This window comes from Sebastes fasciatus, chromosome 10, assembly GCF_043250625.1.
Source record: "Sebastes fasciatus isolate fSebFas1 chromosome 10, fSebFas1.pri, whole genome shotgun sequence".
In the NCBI taxonomy this organism is placed as follows: domain Eukaryota; kingdom Metazoa; phylum Chordata; class Actinopteri; order Perciformes; family Sebastidae; genus Sebastes; species Sebastes fasciatus.
In genome coordinates, this window is record NC_133804.1 from 22,572,198 (window position 1) to 22,592,288 (window position 20,091).

Genomic DNA, 20,091 nt, shown 5'->3' on the forward strand with positions numbered 1-20,091 from the left:
GTACACGTGGTTAAAAAAATAGTTCAAATATATCGCCTGTGCAGCACCCTCAGTGAAAGTGGTAGATGAGCATGAGGAGAATGAAAGGGAGGAAGAAGATGAGAGCAGGAGATAAAGGAAGGGCCAAAACTTCTAATGACTAAACTCTTATCTCCTCCACAAGTTTACAAAGAGTCAGACTGGTTATTGACTAAAGCACCAGAGTACAGACGGGACATCTAAGGATCCTCATTCACCTTGAAATGCTCATTAATGTTTTGTATTTTCTCTTGTCAGGCAGGGTCCTCTTATCATCTGGTTAAAGCCACAAGGACCAGGATAAAAAGTACAGTTTAAATGATTTTAAAGTTACTGCAGCATTGTAGAACAAAATAGAATAATTTCCTAATGTTTGATTAAATATTGGCCACTTGGGTTGCGATCAAAGCATAAATATCCCACAATTCAATGCGGTAGTGACGACAACGTACATAACAGACGTTGACGGACAGCTCTGTAACGTCAATAACGCTTCAATTCAAGTGTGAGTATAAGTTTTCACTTACTTACTTAAATATATTACACTAGGTGTAATTAGTTCATATATAATTCATTATTTGGTCACATGAGGTTGGTACAGGTTACCATGGTTACACATCTCTAACTAGCAAGGAGGCTCTCAGGAGGTGATGTGGTAATTACAGTTCAGTGCGCCCCAAAAAGATGCATACTACTGTTTATTCACACAAAAGTATGTTGAACGATAATACACCTATTGAGTATTTAGTGCATAGTATGCGATTTCGGACGCAGTCTTGTTTTGTCTATTGCCTTATAAAGACTACATTAGCCAATTGATCCAGTCATTTCAAGGTGTTTCAAAGCACAACACATGGCCTTTGTTTTAGTGTTTCATGATGAAGTGCCGTTTCATGAGCTTTTTCTAAGTGACAGGAAACTTCAGGTAATTCAGGGGGAAACACTGGATACTAATGAATGTTTGTGATGGAAAATGTAGAAATAATATTGGCACAAAATGCTGATATCCAGTCTAAAGCATTGACATCAGTATCTGCCCTTTTATAACCCCATTACAGTTAAACAGTTGTTTGCAGAGTTAACAGTGAAACGGTCCGATCATTGCAACATAAACGCAACATAAATCAAGTTTACAATGTACTTCATAGACGTTAAGACAAAAAATTAAGAATGAATAAAAGCATAAAACAAAAAGTAAAACTTTAATTAAAAGCCATTTTATAAAAATGTGTTTTTTAAAAGAGGACACTGAGGTAGTAGAGAAATGTATGCATAGAATTAGGTCTCTATTAAGACGTGGTGTAATTATGAACACTGTTTAATGTAATGCACAGCACTGTTGAATAAATTGTAAGCCATACTTTAATGTTTTATAACGCATTTTCTCCACCGCTTTAGAAACTCTTAAGCCTTTTAAAAGTCCTCTCCTGTACTCCTAACAGTTTCTCACCTCAGGAGCTCTCTTAAGATGCTTTGTGAATAACTTCTATCTTTACCAGGATCTAGTCTCAACTATAAGGGGAAATTAGTTCTAAGAATCACACTATAGGGACACCTAGTGGATTGGAGGGGTTGTCACAATACCTTTCCTCGCCTGGGGGGATTTTCATGAATGTCGCTGAACCTTGAAACACAAGATTGAAGAATAACTGGTCTTTCTGCCCTGTTAGGTTTGTGCTCACCAGCACTCCAGTTGTCTGTCAGAGCACCGCCCCCACAGGCCAACATGTCATTATCTCGACTCGACCCGACCCGACCCGACTCGACTTCCCCTTAAAGGTATAATACTGTATGTAACTTTTCCGCATTAAAATGTCTAAAACGCATAGACCTGTGTTATATATTTTGTTGAGTTGTGTACTTACATTATCCTAAATGTTCCCAACAATGTTCAAACCTAGAGAAATCTGTAATTTTAATCAAGGTAAAGGCGCGTTTCATTTGGTTGCCTGTCAAAGGCGTCATATCCCCTTTGAGCATGCGTCAGCGTGGTTGTCTGCCAGAAGCTGTCACAAATTGTCATAAAGGAGCTATAAGGTATGACAAAACTACAGTTTGATTACATACCTCTGGATAATGTAGTTCTCATGAGTTAATTCAGTGATGCCTTGACATTGCATCAGAGCCAGGACAGACACTTGGTAGTGTTTCCCCTTGGTCCTGGATATTTTGTCTTGATAATGTTTTATTTTGGATTTCAGAGAGCCAGACTCAACTATTGACTTAACCCTCAACGATTCTCATTCACCTTGAAACCGGCATTGACTTTTATCTGGAGCCTGTGTTTCTATTGTCCTGTGTAATTTGTCATCGAGGGAAAGTCTTAATGAGAGGCGAAGGGTGAAAACAAGAGCACAATGTGGTTTAAATTAAGTTCTCAAGTTTATTATTGCTCATGAGAGAGAAGGTTAATCATGTCACTGTGATTTAGAGTCAGAGAAGACTACCTACAATCCTCATACGAACATGTCAGCACTATTTGTAGTTTGAAATGTAAAGTAACTGTGAAACAAAATGCTATTTAAGTTTATACCAATGTGAGTGCATGCTAAATCCCCAAATATAAATTTACATTACAGATTACAGAACAGCACAGCTTATTGTGATGTTAGCTACGCTCACATTAAAACTTTAGACTCAACTTTAAATCTACATACATATATGTGTCTAAACACGGACATAACAGCAGAACTTCCAATAGTAAGTCCAGTACAGTAGTAAGGAACTGATAGAAATGCAGGTTGGGAATTGAAGGAGTAATAACAGGCGGTCCCTGATGTATACGTATATACGTAATGACATGTTAACTCTATCTCATCAACACTTTGCAGGCAGCTACAAAAGACACCAACAACATATGGAACAAATACTTCTACAGAACACATTTCCTATATTTTAGAAGAAATGGACGATGAATTTCAGGAGCTGATGGGCTATACAGTGTTTTAAAAAGCACTTTTACTACAATAAAACACCTTATCCTGCAGCAAAACAAAGCTATCATTCCTTTTTATATGCTCTCTGTTTCATGTATCTACGTATATAAACACAGTTATAAAAAATATACCGCTACCATTTTATAGCAGTGAGAATATTGGAGAAAAGAAGCTATGAAAAAAAAAAAACAGATCATATCTAATATACTGCAAATCGAAAACAAGTTTTATTGTGTCCCGAGACCAAGTCTTAAAAACTTGTGCATATCAAACAGCCCTCAATATTTCAGTTTAAAGAAGCTGGTCATGTCACAGTCGTCTTCATATTCATATATACTCATATACTCTGTAAATACAAGGGAAAAAAACCCATTACATCTTAACTAATTTGTTAAAAATTGGGTGGTAATAGTACATCAGCACTCAGTTTGGCTTTTTCCAGTGTAGTTCAGCTTCCCAGTCATTAAGTAGCAACAATTCTGCAGCTATATATCAAGCCATTTTAACATTTAATCGAACCACACTCCTATCTGTAATTACATTTTAGATATCCATAATAGCATTTCTCCTAGTCAAAATGTTGTATTCTCACTAGTCACAATGGTGATTAAAGATATCCACAACATTCATATTAGTAGAATTTGTATTTCACGATATCTACAACTTTGATTGTACTAGTCAAAACTAAATTTAATCCATCAATCCATCCATATATTTCTTCCACTTATCCGGGCCGGGTCGCGGGGACAGCAGGCTTAGTAGGATATTCCAGACGTTCCTCTCCCCAGCAATGTTTTCCAGCTCTTCCTGGGGGACCCCGAGGCGTTCCCAGGCGAGACAAGATATATAATCTCTCCAGAGTGTTCTGGGTCTACCCCGGGGCCTGTTACCAGTTGGACGTGCCCAGAAAACCTCCAAAGGGAGGCGTCCAGGAGTCATCCTGATCAGATGCCTGAACCACCTCAGCTGGCCTCCTTTGACGTGAAGGAGCAGCGGCTCTACTCCGAGCTCCCTTGATATCTTTAAATCCTTAAAAAGTATGTGGCAGTTTTAACGTTTAATAGCTAGTCTGGATAATATGTATTGCAGATATCTGTAATTTAATTCTTCCTAGCCAAAATGAACATTTCAGATATCAACAATGACATTTTTCCTAGGAATAATTATGTCACCTCTGAACTCACATTTCAGATATCTAAATTATAATCCAATTGGTACTAGTCCAAACTGAGTTGAGCCATTCTGACATTTTATTATCTTTTTGGATATCCACAATACATTTGTGGATATCTGCAATTGGAAGATTGTCATTGTGGAAACCGGGGATGTTAATTTTGAATTAAATTATGAATATCTGCAATACATATCCAGTCTAGCTATTAATGTGAAAATGGCTTGCCAAAGTAGCTATTTTCATACATTTATTATAGACCGATTTAAACCGGAGTGAGTTAATACTGTACTGATGAGGAGGATTAGGCCTCCTTTTCCTGAAATGGACAGATTCATTGGGATTGGGCAACAGGGAGAGGCCGTTCAGACGACGTCTCGAGATAAGATTGTTGATTTTGGAGTGCTGTGCCCACTCAAGTTGAAATCCTGAGTACATTTTATGCGAAACATGAACATGGAATTCGACTTTCCACTGACGTATTGTAGTGAGACAGGTGTGGCAGTGTCTCCGAGCTCTTTTCAGATGGATTAGCGGATGTTATTTAAGAGGGCAGGGCTCAATGGTTGTAGGCAAAGGTGCTGTATAGGAAGTGCAAGTCCTCACACGTGTTCTGTAAATACACAGAGCTGCATTCAGTTGATGACAGTTGACCTTTACAGTTCATAGTCCTGTGCTTTTAGGCTGACAATGGGGCTTTTAATCCTCTATTAATAACAAATTATAATAAATTACAAACATAAATTCAGTAAGACAGACGAATGATGGATTTTTTTTTATGACGCACAGAATCAAAATATGCTGTTCAATCACAAATACCTCTTCAGACCATACAAAAACAATAGTTTATCATTTTTATTTACTAAAGATACTATGATATAAATGGAAGCACATATTAAAACACATGTTCAGCATATTCTAAATGTAAGACATATCTGTGAAAGAACAAAAAAACACTGTACTGATATATTTTGCATATATTTAATATTAGTGCTGTCAATCGATTTAAATATTTAATCGCATTTAATCACATGATCGTCCATAGTTAATCCAAATTAATTGCACATTTTGGATCTGTTCAAACTGTACCTTAAAGGGAGGTTTGTTCTACTTTCATATGATACCAGTATCTTCTCTGTAGCCCGCTACCACCTAGAAATCGCAAGTTGCATTAATGCATTAAAGAAATTAGTGATGTTAAAACTAATTTGTGTTAATGGGTTATTATGGCGTTAACTTTGACGGCCCTAAATATATTACAATATATTACAATATAATATGTTTAATTACAGGATAACAGAATGTTGAAATATACAGTAGAGTCATACAATAGTGTCACTACTTTGTTAAAGAAAATAATGAATGTGAACTTTAACTGTTTAACTGTACTATGTAGACAGCATACAGAGTTTATCCACTAAAGGTATCATTCTCCTTATTATGTTTCGGAGAGGCAGGTTTATTTCTATAGCACCTTTCGACAACAAGGCAGTTCAAACTGTTTTGAATTACACATAAATGTAAAGAACTTTGAATTGAAAGGGAAAACTCACTCTGTCCTCTTGACTTTGTTTTGTGAATTAAAGTCCACAGTCAGGGGACCACATTTAATAATCACTTTTAAAACAAGTTCTCATGAAAGGCTTTAATGAGGACTGAGTTCTAAATCTGAACTGCCCTCGACTCAGATGACCCGTTCAGTCCCCTGTAACAGTATTTAGTCCTCGAGCAGACAAATTCCCTCGAGATCCAGAACACCTTTTTGTTTTTTTAAGCCTGACTTTCAACAGTGCGTCTCCCAAACCTCATACACCCTCCAGCAAAGGCAAATGCTATTTAAGACTAGGACATCCTGTCTTTCCTGCAGTAATATTTGGGACATTGTTTAAAGGTGACCTGTGGAGTTTTCTCGTTAACAAACAAAAGTTATGTGTACACTCTGTGTTACTTAACAAACGGCATTGTGTGTGGTCTTCTGGTCCAACAAATGTGAGTTAAGTAGAAAACTCGGAGGAGCGACTTGTCACTAAAACAAGAATAGCTGATCCACCTTAAAGCTAGGGTCGGTAACTGGAGGTCGAAAGCTCTACAGAACTAAGAACACAATCACATCATCGTGTAGCCAACCCTGAGCATTCCTGTAATACAACAAATAGAAATGAAAGGACTCCGTAATTTAAATAATAATAATTTATTTAATAAGAAACTGGCTTCCAGTTTGATGAGCCAATCTCTTACAGAGAAAGAAAGTTAGTTTTGAGGTTTGACTGGTACAATTCAATACTGAATTTAACAAAACAAACACAAGGCTGTTCTGGTGTAAATCTCATTCGGCATTCACTGCAGAAAACCGTTTACCAAACTATAGTAACAGTCAGTACATGAATTGTAGACAAACATAACGTACTACATCAAAGTAACAGTATAGGCTTGCCAGGTTATAAAAAAAGGAGATCTGTTCCAAAATGAGATCCTCCACTTCAAAAACATGACCTTTGTTCTCATGAAATAACTGACTACACTTTACAAAAAGTTGTAACAAGATTGTACATCATGAGAATGGAAGAAAGAGAAATATGGTCCAGTTACAACAGTAAAAAGTGACTGGCATTCATACGTCAAAGGACCTGATATGAAAACATTCACAGTACAGTATATACACATTTGCACAATATAGGCACTGTATATGCATCACTAAAGGCACAGCAGGTACAATACAAGAGGGCGGCAAATAGAAACTCTACTGGTGTTTGTCTGCTCGAGACTCCATTCAGTCAACAGTCAGTGTTTAATTTCTGATTTATGGCTTTGTAAACATGACCAAGCCTTTCTCACAGGACAAAAACAACCCACGTCTCCCTTGGTTATAACTGGAATTACAGAAAACCGCATTATGGACTACTATTAATTACAGTACATTCATGAGGACAACGTGTGGGAGTTTGATCTATCATTTATGTTGTTGAAAAACTGTACAGTATACATTTAATCTGAGAGGAAGACCTTTCAAATGATTACTTGTGAGGCCCCAGATAAAGTGAAACTAAAATTCTGAAATTCTGATACAGAGTTCCCTTATTACAGTATTTCTAAATAACAAACCGTTTCATTTTTTTGCATATATCCCAACCTACAAAAGTCACGATCTGCCCCAAGGAATCACCGTTAACGCCAGATTTCCCACATTTTTTCAGGGTTGCGATTTAGGACGACATAATTATATAAAATTATTAATTATATAAAATTTGAGTTGCTGTGAAATAAAATAAACGTTTACAGCCACAGGACACAAAGTTGAATTTAAAAACTGTGACACGATTGTTAAAAATGTTATACAGTAGATTTAGAAAATAAACTGCTATTGTACCTCCACGTGAGTTTAGGGCTGTTATTGGCAAGAATCTGGCGATACGATACGTATCATGATACAGGGGTAACGATTCAATATATTGTGATATATTGCTGTACTGTAAGCAAGGTGATATATTGCAATTTTTTTTTAATCTGATTTTGGGAAAACTGTCATAGTATAAGACACACCAGAAATATACCATGTTAGGCAAAAATAACACATTTGTTTTTTGTCCAAAACTGCATGGGAGTAGCATAAGTGGGCATGACTGAAAAGGGGAGACCGGTGGGTCAAGGGACCTCTTGAAAATGGTTACCATTAGATTCCTTAGGTTTTGCAGTTTAATATGAAGCCAGTATCTTCACCCTAGCTTTAAAACTGAGCCCGCTAAAACCTCCAAAAGATCGAATAGCGGCTGTCGGATTTTTAAGAGGTTAATTAAAAATCAATAGTGTTTTGGAGAATCGATGTAGTATCACAACACGTAACATTGCGATACTAATGTGTTTTGATATTTTCTTAAAGCCTTACATTAGATGTACATTTTCAATTTAAGGTTGATCATTTCAAATTGAGTTAAGGCCTTTACACATCAGGGGCGTGACGAATAAACAACATGAAAATGCGAACTACTCGCCCTGCGAATATTAAATGTCTAGGGCTTTTATTGTGAAATGTAAGAACGGAGGGATTGGATCTGGTCTGCGCTGCCTTTGTCAAGGTTGAAAGGAGTAATAAACGTTGCCCTCCTGGTTCGGAACAGATCCATATCTTTATTACGTAGCTTTTTCGCAGCGTAATATTCACGTTCTGTGTAAAAATACTTTCAGACAAAAATAACAGTTCGAAAAAAATATACTGACGTGCGATTACAAAAAAAACACCACCGGTGTGTAACGGCCTTTACGATGTGACTCTAAATAACCCTGTGCAGGTAGTATTGGTGGGTTCATAAACTCATTTGGTTGTCTGTACGCAAAAAAAGAGAAAATGTTGCTCAAAGCGACGTACAGATTCACTTTGGCTCCATTGCTATGAGGAAGACGTGCTGAAACTGTATTAAATAAATAACTAACTGCAGCAGTTATGTAGGAAATGTGGGATACTTGCACTTCAGCAATTATTGTAACATTACAAGGCACATATGTAACATTGGATTGTATTATGTGAGATGTGCATCTGCATACATGTAAACAAAGATATTTGGATAGATAGAACTCTTTAGCATTTGTCGTCATGATCTCCGTTAGGAGCTGACAGGCTTTGGCCATAGCGGACGGCGTCTGCGATGGTGAAGAATAGGATTTTGTCCTCTCCTCCATCACATTTTTTCTTGTCGGGGTAGTACCCCCCTCTTTCCAGTGCGTCCAGTACTGAGGTATTACACTGGGCCAGGACAAGCGTGACCCCAAGTTCTGCATAGTCTTTGCGGACCTCTTTCAGAGCATTCACTCCAGCAGTGTCTAGAAACGAGATGGCACTGCAGTCGATCACCACGCTGCGTAAGCTACCGGAAGATTTCTTGTCGAGCATCAAGGTGATAGTCGCTCCAGCTTCAGCCTCATTCTCTTTACCTGCACCATCCGTCTCCGCTGATTTTATATTTGGGACTCCTTCCTGAAGTTTGTTCTTCTTCTTCTTCTTGAACTTCATGAGCTGGGTCATCTCCTTCACAGGATCGAGCCCTACACACTTGTAGAGAGATTTCTTGAACAAGCTCTGGTTGGCGTAATAAATTGGAGCCTCGTATCTAAAAACGGCCACTCCGGGATGCGTCCGAAGGCCGCGGTAAGACGACAGGCCCTCGTAATGCTCCCTGGTTGTGGCCCGGCCGAGCTCCAGGACCTGAGCTTTCTGGGTTCGGCCGAGGACGCAGAAGGCTGACACCAAAACCCCCACGAGGAGACCTAGCTCCGTGTTGACCAGCGCCGAGGTTGCCATGGTGATCAGCCAGATGGAGGTATCGACATGGTTGACGCGCCACATGCGGGGAACGTCGGTGAACTTTTGTAAAGCTCCACGGAGGTTAACGATGATGATGACGGCTAGTACACATCTGGACAGGAGAAAGAACCACCAGGAAAAGGCAATGGTTAGGACTTAGTGATACTCATGGTAGAAAGCACTTATAGCTGGTTCGGACTACACAACATCAGCTGATATAGCCCAACACGGCCGTCGAAGGGTGTCTGCTCGGATCGGAAACGACTGAGTGTCGTGCGTAACAATCGTTTTATCCTGTGAAGTGTGTCACAGTAGACGACAACTGACGCCGACGTGTCCACAACGTGTTCCGTCATGGCTGTGACTTTGACCAATAGGAGCACAGAGCGATCTGCTGTAACCGCAACTGTAAACAAAGGCGAAGCGAAATAGGAATGATGGTGCTGTGAGGTGGAATTGTGGAAGGGAGGAAACATTTGTGGAGCTATGGCAACAATACCCGAGCATTTGTGATGTTTCCTTGAGGGACTTCCACAACAGAGTGAATCAAGAAAAAAGCTGGCGTAGTAGAGGTCTTTCAGCCCCCCCCAGTGAGTAGGCTACTTCCATTAGCATCAAGCTTACTTCCTGATGACATCACGCACGTCGTGAAAGATAACAAGCGATGATTGGTCGGGGACCGAAGTGTAGTCTCTCGGCCAAGTCACGACAAGAATTTATGACTCTCAATCGCCTAATCTGACATAGTGACCATCGTAACCAATAAACTATTGTGTAGTCTGAACAAGGCATTAGTCAGGACTCTGAAGAGTGAAAGCTACAAGGTGTTAAAAAAACTCCAAACTTCACATTGCAATATGAAAACGTAAAATTGACACATTTGACTTCTGTTCGCTTTAAGGTTTTTAAATTGCCAATGTAATATTTTGCCATTCAAAACTGTTTTTGAAGCAAAAATCACTGATGGGCCATGGTTGAGATATTGAGAGAACCAGACAGAATCAGCTCAAGACAGCGAATACACAAATAAAAAGAGAGAGGGGATAATAAGAGAGAAAAGGAACAATGATTAAAAACATAATCTGGCATCAGCAGATGTGTGACATCATTGATGAAGACATTCCCTATGATCAGTGAAGCAGCGTGTTTGTGATTGGGCGTGTCCATAGATAACACACCAGCGTAGAAGCTAATCAACAGCAGTCATCAGCTGCAGTCACAATAGACAGTGATCAAGGCTCACGTCTCGGGTGAAAAGTCATGTTTACCTTATCTAGTTGGCAATGAACTCTCTCTTTCCTTCATCATTATTTATGCTCCTCATTTCATAATATGTTATCATTGCATTGTATCTTGAGGTCAGAGGTTTGGAGCGTTATTTAACCTCCTTCCTGACAAGCTTGTATGACGTGATTGATGCCACTGGATTCCTCAGGTTTTTCTAGTTTCATATGATACCAGTATCTTCACTCTAGCCTTGAAACTGATCCTGCTACAACATAAAAATCACATTGTGTCAATGCGTTAAAAACATTTTTGGTGTTAAAATGAATTTGCGTTATCGCGTTATCACGCTAACTTTGACAGCCCTAATTTGAACTAATAGCTTCTGCAGAGTGAGCAAGAGTCGGCATTCACCCTGAACTATCTGTATTTGTCTAAGTCTACCCTTGAAACCTCTTTGCATGGCAAACAAGATAAGAACAGCAGGCACCAGTTGATGCATTCCTGCGAACTAGGAAGAAACCCGTGAATCCTAAAACAAACTGAAACGCTGTAATGTGAAGTCTTTTTTTGAAAAATGTATCGACCTGGGCTCAATAATTGAACGTCACGTGTTCGTTCAGCACCAACATGTGCATGGCTCTTTATTGCATGTGGCTGGTAATGTGTGCTCTATAATTACGATTCCCCTTCAACGTGCATTTTCCAGATCACAGATAAAATACTGACTCTTACAACAGAGTGAAATAACTGCAATAAGTAGAGCAGGCACAACTGCCCTGACCAGCTTTTGCAGAAGTAGGTACTATTTTTAGGAAAAGGTTACAGCTTGGATGTCTGAGACATTCAGGGTCTCCTCAGTTACTCTCGACCTCCTTTCACATATGGCTAATCTGCTGATTTTCCTTATTCTATCACTCCCATTCTGTGATTGTATATGTTCTATTTTGATATGATTTCAACTATAACAATTACAAGTGACAATGCTAGTAATGTGAAAATAAATAGCACTATCAAGAAGCTATTGATGCCGGTTGTCATTCCAACAATCACAATGAACTAATTATATAGTATGCTTACTTTTGAAGGGAATAGAAGAGCGGTGCGATAACCAGCAGCACCAGCAGCAGGAGAGCGGCGCTGATCAGCCCAGATACCTGAGTCTGGCACCCTGTGGACTCCTTGACGAGGGTCTTAGTCAGCGCAGCGCTGGTGGTGAAGCAGTGGAAGAACGACGGCAGGATGTTGCAGAAGCCGATGGCGTACAGCTCCTGGTTGGCGTCCACCGTGTAGCCGTGCTTCTTGGCAAACATCTCGGACAATGAGACGGTGATGGCGAATCCCACGATGGCCATGGAGAAGGCGTCGACGGCTACGTTGGGGATCAGAGACCACATCGGCAGACGGGGAGGCAGGAAGCCCGTGGGGATGTCGCCAGCCACGCTCGACCCGTAGTCAGTGTTGAAGTGGCCAAAGTGAGAAGCCACTGTTGCAATTACCACCACAAAGAGCTCGAAGGGAATTGGAGCCTGGGTAAGGAAAAAACGATAACACACAATTATAGCCATTTTGTTATTCTACAACAAATGTAAAGTTTTGTTTAAGGGTGGCAGGGAAAGTCAAGAGTTTTTCCTTTTAGGACATGTTGGTCATGGTCAGATTCGTATCCTCCTCACTATATTGTATATAGTTGTAACCCGAGAACAAATGGAACAGGTACCTTTTGATTATAATCTTTGTCAGGAGGAAGTATTATCTGAAATAAACTGTCTGTCTGTTTACCTTTAGCTTGTCTTTGAAGCGGTCGTTGAGCTTCTTGGTAGGTATCAGTATCAGCAAACACACCAAACTGGTCACAAGGTCACAAATGTTGGTGTGTCCCAGGTTGATGAGCAGGTTGAACCAGGTCTTAAACAGAGTGAACCAGCCCTGAGCCCTGGGGATCTTCAGGCCTAGGACGTATTTTAACTGGGAAGTGAGGACGGTCAGGGAGGCTCCTGTAGCAAAGCCACTAAGTAGGGAGTCTGAGAGATACACTGAGACGAAGCCGACCTGGAAAATGGCCATTAACACCTGAGAGAGAGAGAGAGAAAGCGGGAGTAAATATTTAAAAAAAGACACTTGAAATATTCTTGTCATCAAAATGTTCCCGTGGCAGTTTATAGATGCCAGCCATGGAGGAGAAAAGAAGCATTCGTTTACACAAATATACATCAGACCAGCAATACGTCATTCAGAGTTGGCCCTCATGACCACGCCCCCTTTTGGAGAAAACCAATCCCGTGACCCTCATAGACGGTAAGAGAGTAAACGGAAGAAGTTGAAACATGTCTCCAAACTTCTACTTTAAACAAACCGGTAATAGTAATAACACTACGCCTAAGAGTTGCTGTGTAGTTGGTTGTACCAACAATAAATCCAAAAACGCTGATCTCCGATTCGTTCCCCTGCCGCGTTGTTGTGTAGCGGGTTAACCGAGGCTTTCAGAATGAGATTTGATGCACATACGATACGTGAATATTCACTATAGATCGCAAAATAATTATTAGACATGTGTATGAAACAATCGTTTGTATAACAAGAGATGAATGCATACGAACTTGACAAAATTCCAATCCAAACATACATCAAATTGCATTGAAGTCTATGGGATCTTTGGTTTGCTTTCCCTCGAAAGGGGGCGCAGCGTTGACTTTTAGTGAAGTACCCGTATGTGCCGGTCTGATGTATGTCATCATTATTGTGTTGTCCAGTGCACATATCGGCCCCGCTCACTTACCTGGTAAACTCCAGCAGTAAAGGTAACTGTAGCTGCCACTGTGATTGCATAGCAGCTTCTATCACAATCCACTCCAACGCTGCCATTCCCCTGGCCAGCCAGCAGGACGGCGCTACTGTTACTACTGCCGCTTTCTGTGAGGTATCCTGCCAAAGCTAACTCTCTATCCACAACCTGACCCACGAGCAGGCAGAGCACCCCGAAAATCCCCACTGAGATGTGTCTAGAAGTGCCTAAGAAGGCATAGATGATGGAGGCGAAGAAGGAAGTATAGAGACCATATATGGGGTCCTGACTGGCCAATAGGGAGTAGGCTATGGACTGCGGGACCAATAGGACTCCAACAATCAGTCCTGACATCGCATCGCCCAGCAGCCATTCCCTGAGCTTGTAGCGTGGTAGCCATTTCAGAATGGGGACGTAGCCCAGTATTTTGGATTTAGCTTTCTCTGGGGTGCACAAGCAGTGTTTCTTTAGACGCTGTGACAAAACGGATTTCCAGCTCTTGGGTGTTTCGTCCTCCACTCTTTCCAGAATGAGAGGGCTCTCGGCTCCATCCTCTGCTGTAGTACAGTCGTCATCAGCATGAGTCATGACAGAGCTCTTATCTGTGGGAAGAAATAAAGTTCAGTTTAGTAGATATAGCAACTTTATCTCAATCAACTGAATACAACATGCAATACTTTGACAAAAAGATAGCTATGTATATGCCAACTCATCTGCTCTCATGTATATTTTAACATCTGCATCTCACAACAATAACAACCACTTATGCTACTTAAGAGGCAGTGTGGTGGATGGTGAGTGCTATTAAATATCAGGGCAGTGGGTGTTGGCCTGGCTGTATATTTCAGACAATTTGTTGAGGTAGAAAAATATTTCCTCCTCCTCATGTTGCATCACAATACAGATATGACACTTCCTCTTATTCATAGAATTCAGCTCACGCTATTAGTGACCTTCAGACAGATAAATACCAGTACTGATATGTACCAAACCCAAGACATAGTAAGCTAAGGACAATGACAATAACAACCAATGTAATATGATATGTTATTATCTCTATGCAACCTTGACCAAGAGGCGTGAGCTACTTAGTGACTGGACTTTTATTTATAATGAATTTAACATACTTTTTTTCATTTTAATTCATCATAATTTATGGTATGTTTACCATTTTTATAAGCAAATGCACGCAGCAAGCTGGCGTATGGTTAAAAATCTAAAAGTCCAGGTTAAAACAGGGTTTAATTTGATTGAAAAGTCAGTTTTTATTTGGCCTAGTTTACTGCTGTTTAGGGAAAATGACAATAGCAAGTCATGTAATAGGATATGTTATTATCGCTACCCTTACCAAAACGAAGTTTATTCAAGTGTGCCATCTATAGTATACTTCTTTTAAACTTAAAATAAGAGAGTATGCTTTCAGTTTACTTTTTATTCTAGAAAAGTATACTTGCAAGCTGGCATATGGTCATTTTGAAGGTAAGAAATCTAAAAGTCCAGGTTAAAACTGGGTTTTTATTTGATTGAAAAGTCAGTTTTTACTATGCCTATAGTTTACTGCTGTTTGAACAACATTAAAATCACTATATTTGAGGAAGTCCCAACTTTGAGTGAAAAACTCAACTGAAAACTGAAACTAACTGAAATGCAGGATAAATAATAGCTTATACAACATAGTAAGTCTAAAACAAAAGTATCACCTTCCAACCCAGTTGATCACACTTTAAGCTATAGACGTATTTGATTTAGCAAATTGCCAAAACGTACTTTACTGGCATCCACATTAACAGTGAGTTAATAACCACATAACGGTACTGTAGTCCCCTTTTTTTAGTATTGAAGTAGTACACTTACAAGTATACTACTAGTACATTGATATTAGTAAACTTACTACATAAAGTATACTTGGGAAATATACTTGAACTTAAGTTTACTTCACAAAATAAACTTGAAGTTTACTACTTTTTCGTAAGGGTATACAACCTTGACCAACAGACTTGAGCTACTTAGTGATTGGATCTTTATTTATAGTGAATTTAACATAATTTATGGCATGTTAACCCTATTTTTATAAGCAAATGCACGCAGCAAGCTGGCATATGGTCACAAATCTAGAAGTCTATAGGTTAAAACTGGGTTTTTATTTGATTTAAAAGTCAGTTTTTTATTAGGCCTAGTTTACTGCTGTTTCGTAAGGCTATACGGCATTGACCAACAGACTTGAGCTACTTAGTGACAGGGATCTTTATTTATAGTGAATTCACATACTTTTTTCATTTTAATTCATCATAATTTATTGCAAGTGTCCCTATTTTTTATAAGAAAATGCACACAGCAAGCTGGCATATGGTCATTTTGAAGGTCAAAAAATCTAAAAGTCTAGGTTAAAACTGGGTTTTTATTTGATTGAAAAGTCACTTTTTATTAGGCCTATAGTTTACTGCTGAACATTAAAATCACTATATCTGAAAGTGAAAAAGTCCCAACTTAAGAGTGGAAACTGAAACCAACTAATGCACGATAAATAATACGTTATATAACATAGTAAGTCTAAAACAAAAGTATCACCTTCCAACCCAGTTGATCACACTTTAAGCTATAGACGTCTTTTACTTCGCAAATTGACAAAACGTGCTTTACTGACATCCACATTAACAGTGAGTTAATAACCACGTAACGCCACTATTTCACTGCAGACTTAAAGCATGATTTAGTTCTTTAATCATAAGGTTAATAGGATTACAGTGACGTTGACTTGTTTTGTTTCCTGAGAGAAGTCATGGTAGTGGTGTTAATGGGATTACTGCTCATGCCTACAGGCCATTTAAATGCTCACCGTTATAATGAAAGCTGTGTTTGTATATCTAGGGAATTTAACTATATCAAAAAGTCCAGTTCACAGTTTAAGTTACTTGTGTAAATGTCTCCTTAACGCAGACTAACCAGCTATAACGCTGCTGCCAGCCCAGCGCAGCTCTGATGAATGGACACCATTGTAAACAAAGTTGTCAACGTGGAAACCAGGTGAAAACTTTAAGCCAACTTAAAGTTACATTAACATAAAAGTCTGCTCTTCCACCGGGGTAAAACAAATAGTGTTGTTCATGTGTGAAGTAACTCACCTGAGCTGGAACCAGTCGCGGTTTCACGGATTCACTTTCAGGCTGTATGTTGTTCAGACTCTGGATGTACAGCCGAGTGTCATTCATCCGCCTCACATTCATGTTACACTGTAGCGGCTGTCGTGCGTGATGACGTCACAGGGGACGTGCGTTCAACGTCACATATCCTGCTGAGAACCAAGGTGGTCTATGCGGGGGAAGATGCATCACTTTGTAGTCCACTCAAAAAAAATAACAAAACTACAGTACATATACATTAAGGAAAATAATAATACATTACTTATGGCAAAGGAAGTTACTATGTGTGGTTATTATAGTAAACTAACAATGAGGTTTACTTGAGGAATAAGTGAATCATTATTAGGGCTGACCCGAATGCTTTGAAGCTTTTTCATGGTATTCAAACTCAAAATCACTATTTGAATGCTTTGTTTTTAAATTATTTTGAAATTTTTAAAAATATTTTATATATAAGTATGTAATAAGTAAGGGATAATGTTCAGTGAGCCGGTCATTGTTGTGAAAGAAACCCCACTACAATGACCCGAAAGCTGTGCATTATCCCACTTATTACGAATTTGACACAAAAACGGTCCGCCAGAGTCCGACATGAGAACTGCGTCCATAGCAACGGTCTGTTATAAAGAAATAATAGACCATAGAACGCTGTGATTGACCAATCAATTCAAGTATTCAACAAAGCGTGTAATAATAATAATGTATAAATGCCAAACTAGCCTATGAAATAAGGAATAATTTCACAAAATTATTCATTATCAAAATAGTTGGTGATTCATTTAATAGTTGACAAATAATCCGAAAGCTGTGCATTATCCCACTTATTACAAATTTGACACAAAAACGGTCCGCCAGAGTCCGACATGAGAACTGCGTCCATAGCAACGGTCTGTCATACATAGCAACGGTCTGTTATAAAGAAATAACAGACCATAAAACGCTGTGATTGACCAATCAAAATCAAGTATTCAACAAAGCCGTGTAATAATAATGTATAAATGCTAAACTAGCCTATGAAATAAGGAATAATTTCACAAAATTATTCATTATCAAAATAGTTGGTGATTCATGTAATAGTTGACAAATAATCGATTGATCATTGCAGGTCTACAATACAACACTTGGAAAATAAAGAAATTAAATAAATATCTAAAATATAGTGAGGTTTTCAGTTCACTTGTCTTCAAGTCTAATAAGCCAATGACTCATGTAACTCATGTTACTGTTACTGTTGGTGATGGGGTATCCAGGAAGAGTGAGCGCTCTGTTTGCTTTGCAGCTCTCTGAACAGGCCCTCATTGATTGACACCATACAAGTGAAACCAGCTGTACAGTTCTGAAGGGGGTTATTTAGGTATCACAAATCACATGACTTCTGTTCTTGCTATTTGTTATTCTCTGTCTCAGATTCTTCAGAGAGGGTGTGAGAGTGTTCGCAGTTCATCACCACAGTGGGCGATACATGATACAATAAGATGAGCTCTGGGAAAAACAAATGGTGTAATACTATGACAAAACCAACAATAATGAATACCGTGTAATGGGTAACTCAGGGAGTGTCAAAAGGGAGGGAGTGTGTACGAACTAATACAAGTTTCTTTTGACTGCGAACTTGAGTTTATATTGCAAATTTGCACAGTGACACATCGTATACAGTAAATGGGTGGATGACATTTGTATGTACTCCAGGCCTTGTTTCATGGTTAACCTTGAACAACTAATACTGATAGGGTTAGCAATTCATAATAAAAAAAATAATAGGACAATGTACTTCTAGATGAAGTTATGAGTTATTGAGGAAATTGACTGTTAAGCAACTTAATAAACCGCAAAGGTTGAAAATAATGATGTACCAATCCTACTTTTTCAGTCCCGATAGCGATACCTGGGCTTTGGGTATCGGTTGATACCGAGTACCGATCCGATAGCAGTGTTTAATTAATAAGCTGTATGCTTCACTGTGTGGAAGTGACTGGGATCATTCTTGTATGTGTAAGGCAACATCAGGCCTGACTTAAACATCGCTTTCCTAACTTTGTAAAACAAATGTAACAAATAAATACATAGATATACATTTAACAAATTGTTATTTATTATTAAAATAATAAATCGTAAAACAGCAACTTGGAAAAAAAATCTTCAGAATTAACAGGATTTGCAACTCAAATGTAAACCTTTTTAATGCAGCAACAAATTAGTCAAAACTTAAACAGGAATTGAAATTCCAGTACATAATTTATATAGTATATGAACATAGAACTGGATTTAATAGATCGGCGCCATTATCTCCGATATCTGATCCAACTATTTGAGTCAATATTGGCCCGATATCCGATCCGGTAGCGGTATCTGTTTTTACTAAAGTTGAAAATGATCAAAACACCGATTTAAATTTCTCCAGTGACTCATGTAATAAAGTTCTCCTCCATATGGTCCAAACTCTTATTTTATGGTATATATGGTGTATTACCGCTAGTGTATACACAGCTTCTGTGTGTCACTTTCGTGATAAGCTGCTTACATTTGCATAATGTATGGATAGGAAAGGAACTGGACAGTGTTGCAGGAGTTGTTTGTGAAGTTTTGACGGACAAATTCACACTTGTTGACTCTGACAACTTGTTACCCTTAGAGTGGTAAATGCCTCTGGTATTATTATGTAACAACCTCAATAGGCGGAACCAACAAATCACACTTTTTCTAGCCAATTGTTTAGCCAATTGGTGTATAACTAAAACTACATCCATTTAAAAATGTGTTTATCCGGTACTCCTCATAAGTTTTTCGGGTGGAGGCATCTACCAAAAGACTAAACAAGTTAATATGTGGCAAATGAACAGAATATTTCAAGGCAATAGTTTATATACCATGAGTACTCATGTTCTTGACATTGCACTAGAACCCATACGAGCTAAGGGTGTCTTGCAGTGAGACAGAGAAAGAAATCCCAGGTTGTGTTATTAAACATGGGAAGGTATCGTAATCCCAGTGTTGTAATTGGATGCAGGCTTATGTCCACACATGACCATTTAAAACCATCCTGGTAATCCCCTTTCTTTTCTCAGACACCTGCAGATTTGGTTAGCAGGACAGAGGGATTACACACTTTCCTGGAGACGATACAAGGACTTTAACAGGTAGGACTGTTTATTAAAATAATCTATATGATTCTATTATTATCACAATGTCATTGATGAACTTCTATATGAAATACCATGGACAAGGAAGGGACTATATACAGTAACAAGAGAGATAATCACCGATTATCACAAACTTGATCTGCAGTACTAGCAGGTTAAATCAATTGCCAGGAATAATTTGGCCTTTACATTGATATTGAGATGATTTAAGGAGATGACACCCACTTTGCTTTTATCACAACCAAAATGTTTTTCATATTTTACGTAATAATAGAATGAGCATACATTTCTGAATAGCAGAACAATATTTATATAGGCTGATAATGCTCATGTATGATAAGAGAAGTGCTGATAGAGACATGAAAGATACAGTAGATGCTA

The 20,091-nt window shown here is 38.7% G+C and overlaps 2 protein-coding genes across 4 annotated transcripts in view; one reads left to right on the top strand and one right to left on the bottom strand.

Annotated features, from left to right (window-relative positions):
• Nucleotides 1–20,091, top strand: part of pde6a (phosphodiesterase 6A, cGMP-specific, rod, alpha) — a 221,754-nt gene that overhangs the window by 163,816 nt on the left and 37,847 nt on the right. Inside the window, exons 1-3 of one of the 3 annotated variants that reach the window (XM_074649017.1) lie at nucleotides 12,074–12,178; nucleotides 12,811–12,943; nucleotides 19,636–19,707. The exons of 1 other annotated variant lie outside the window; for it this stretch is intronic. The gene's annotated coding sequence lies outside the window, so the exon portion shown is untranslated. Of the gene's footprint in view, nucleotides 1–12,073; nucleotides 12,179–12,810; nucleotides 12,944–19,635; nucleotides 19,708–20,091 lie in introns of those variants that run through there. One more of the 3 variants, XM_074649016.1, reaches the window with a different exon arrangement.
• slc26a2 (solute carrier family 26 member 2) lies at nucleotides 8,634–16,639 on the bottom strand. The gene is made up of 5 exons (XM_074649020.1): nucleotides 16,553–16,639; nucleotides 13,425–14,032; nucleotides 12,428–12,718; nucleotides 11,726–12,174; nucleotides 8,634–9,533 (listed from the first exon to the last, which is right to left on the bottom strand). Exons 2-5 carry the CDS (start codon nucleotides 14,016–14,018, stop codon nucleotides 8,699–8,701), a joined length of 2,169 nt encoding a protein of 722 aa, XP_074505121.1. The 5' UTR covers nucleotides 14,019–14,032; nucleotides 16,553–16,639; the 3' UTR covers nucleotides 8,634–8,698.

What these genes read in the sequence shown, in the direction of transcription:
- slc26a2 (XM_074649020.1), bottom strand. Translation starts at nt 14,018, where the DNA reads ATGACTCATGCTGATGACGACTGTACTACAGCAGAGGATGGAGCCGAG. An exon ending in GCTTCAAAGACAAGCTAAAG is followed by an intron (nt 12,175 to 12,427) that starts GTAAACAGACAG and finishes TTCCTTACCCAG; the next exon opens with GCTCCAATTCCCTTCGAGCT. An exon ending in CTCTTCTATTCCCTTCAAAA is followed by an intron (nt 9,534 to 11,725) that starts GTAAGCATACTA and finishes TCTCCTGTCCAG; the next exon opens with ATGTGTACTAGCCGTCATCA.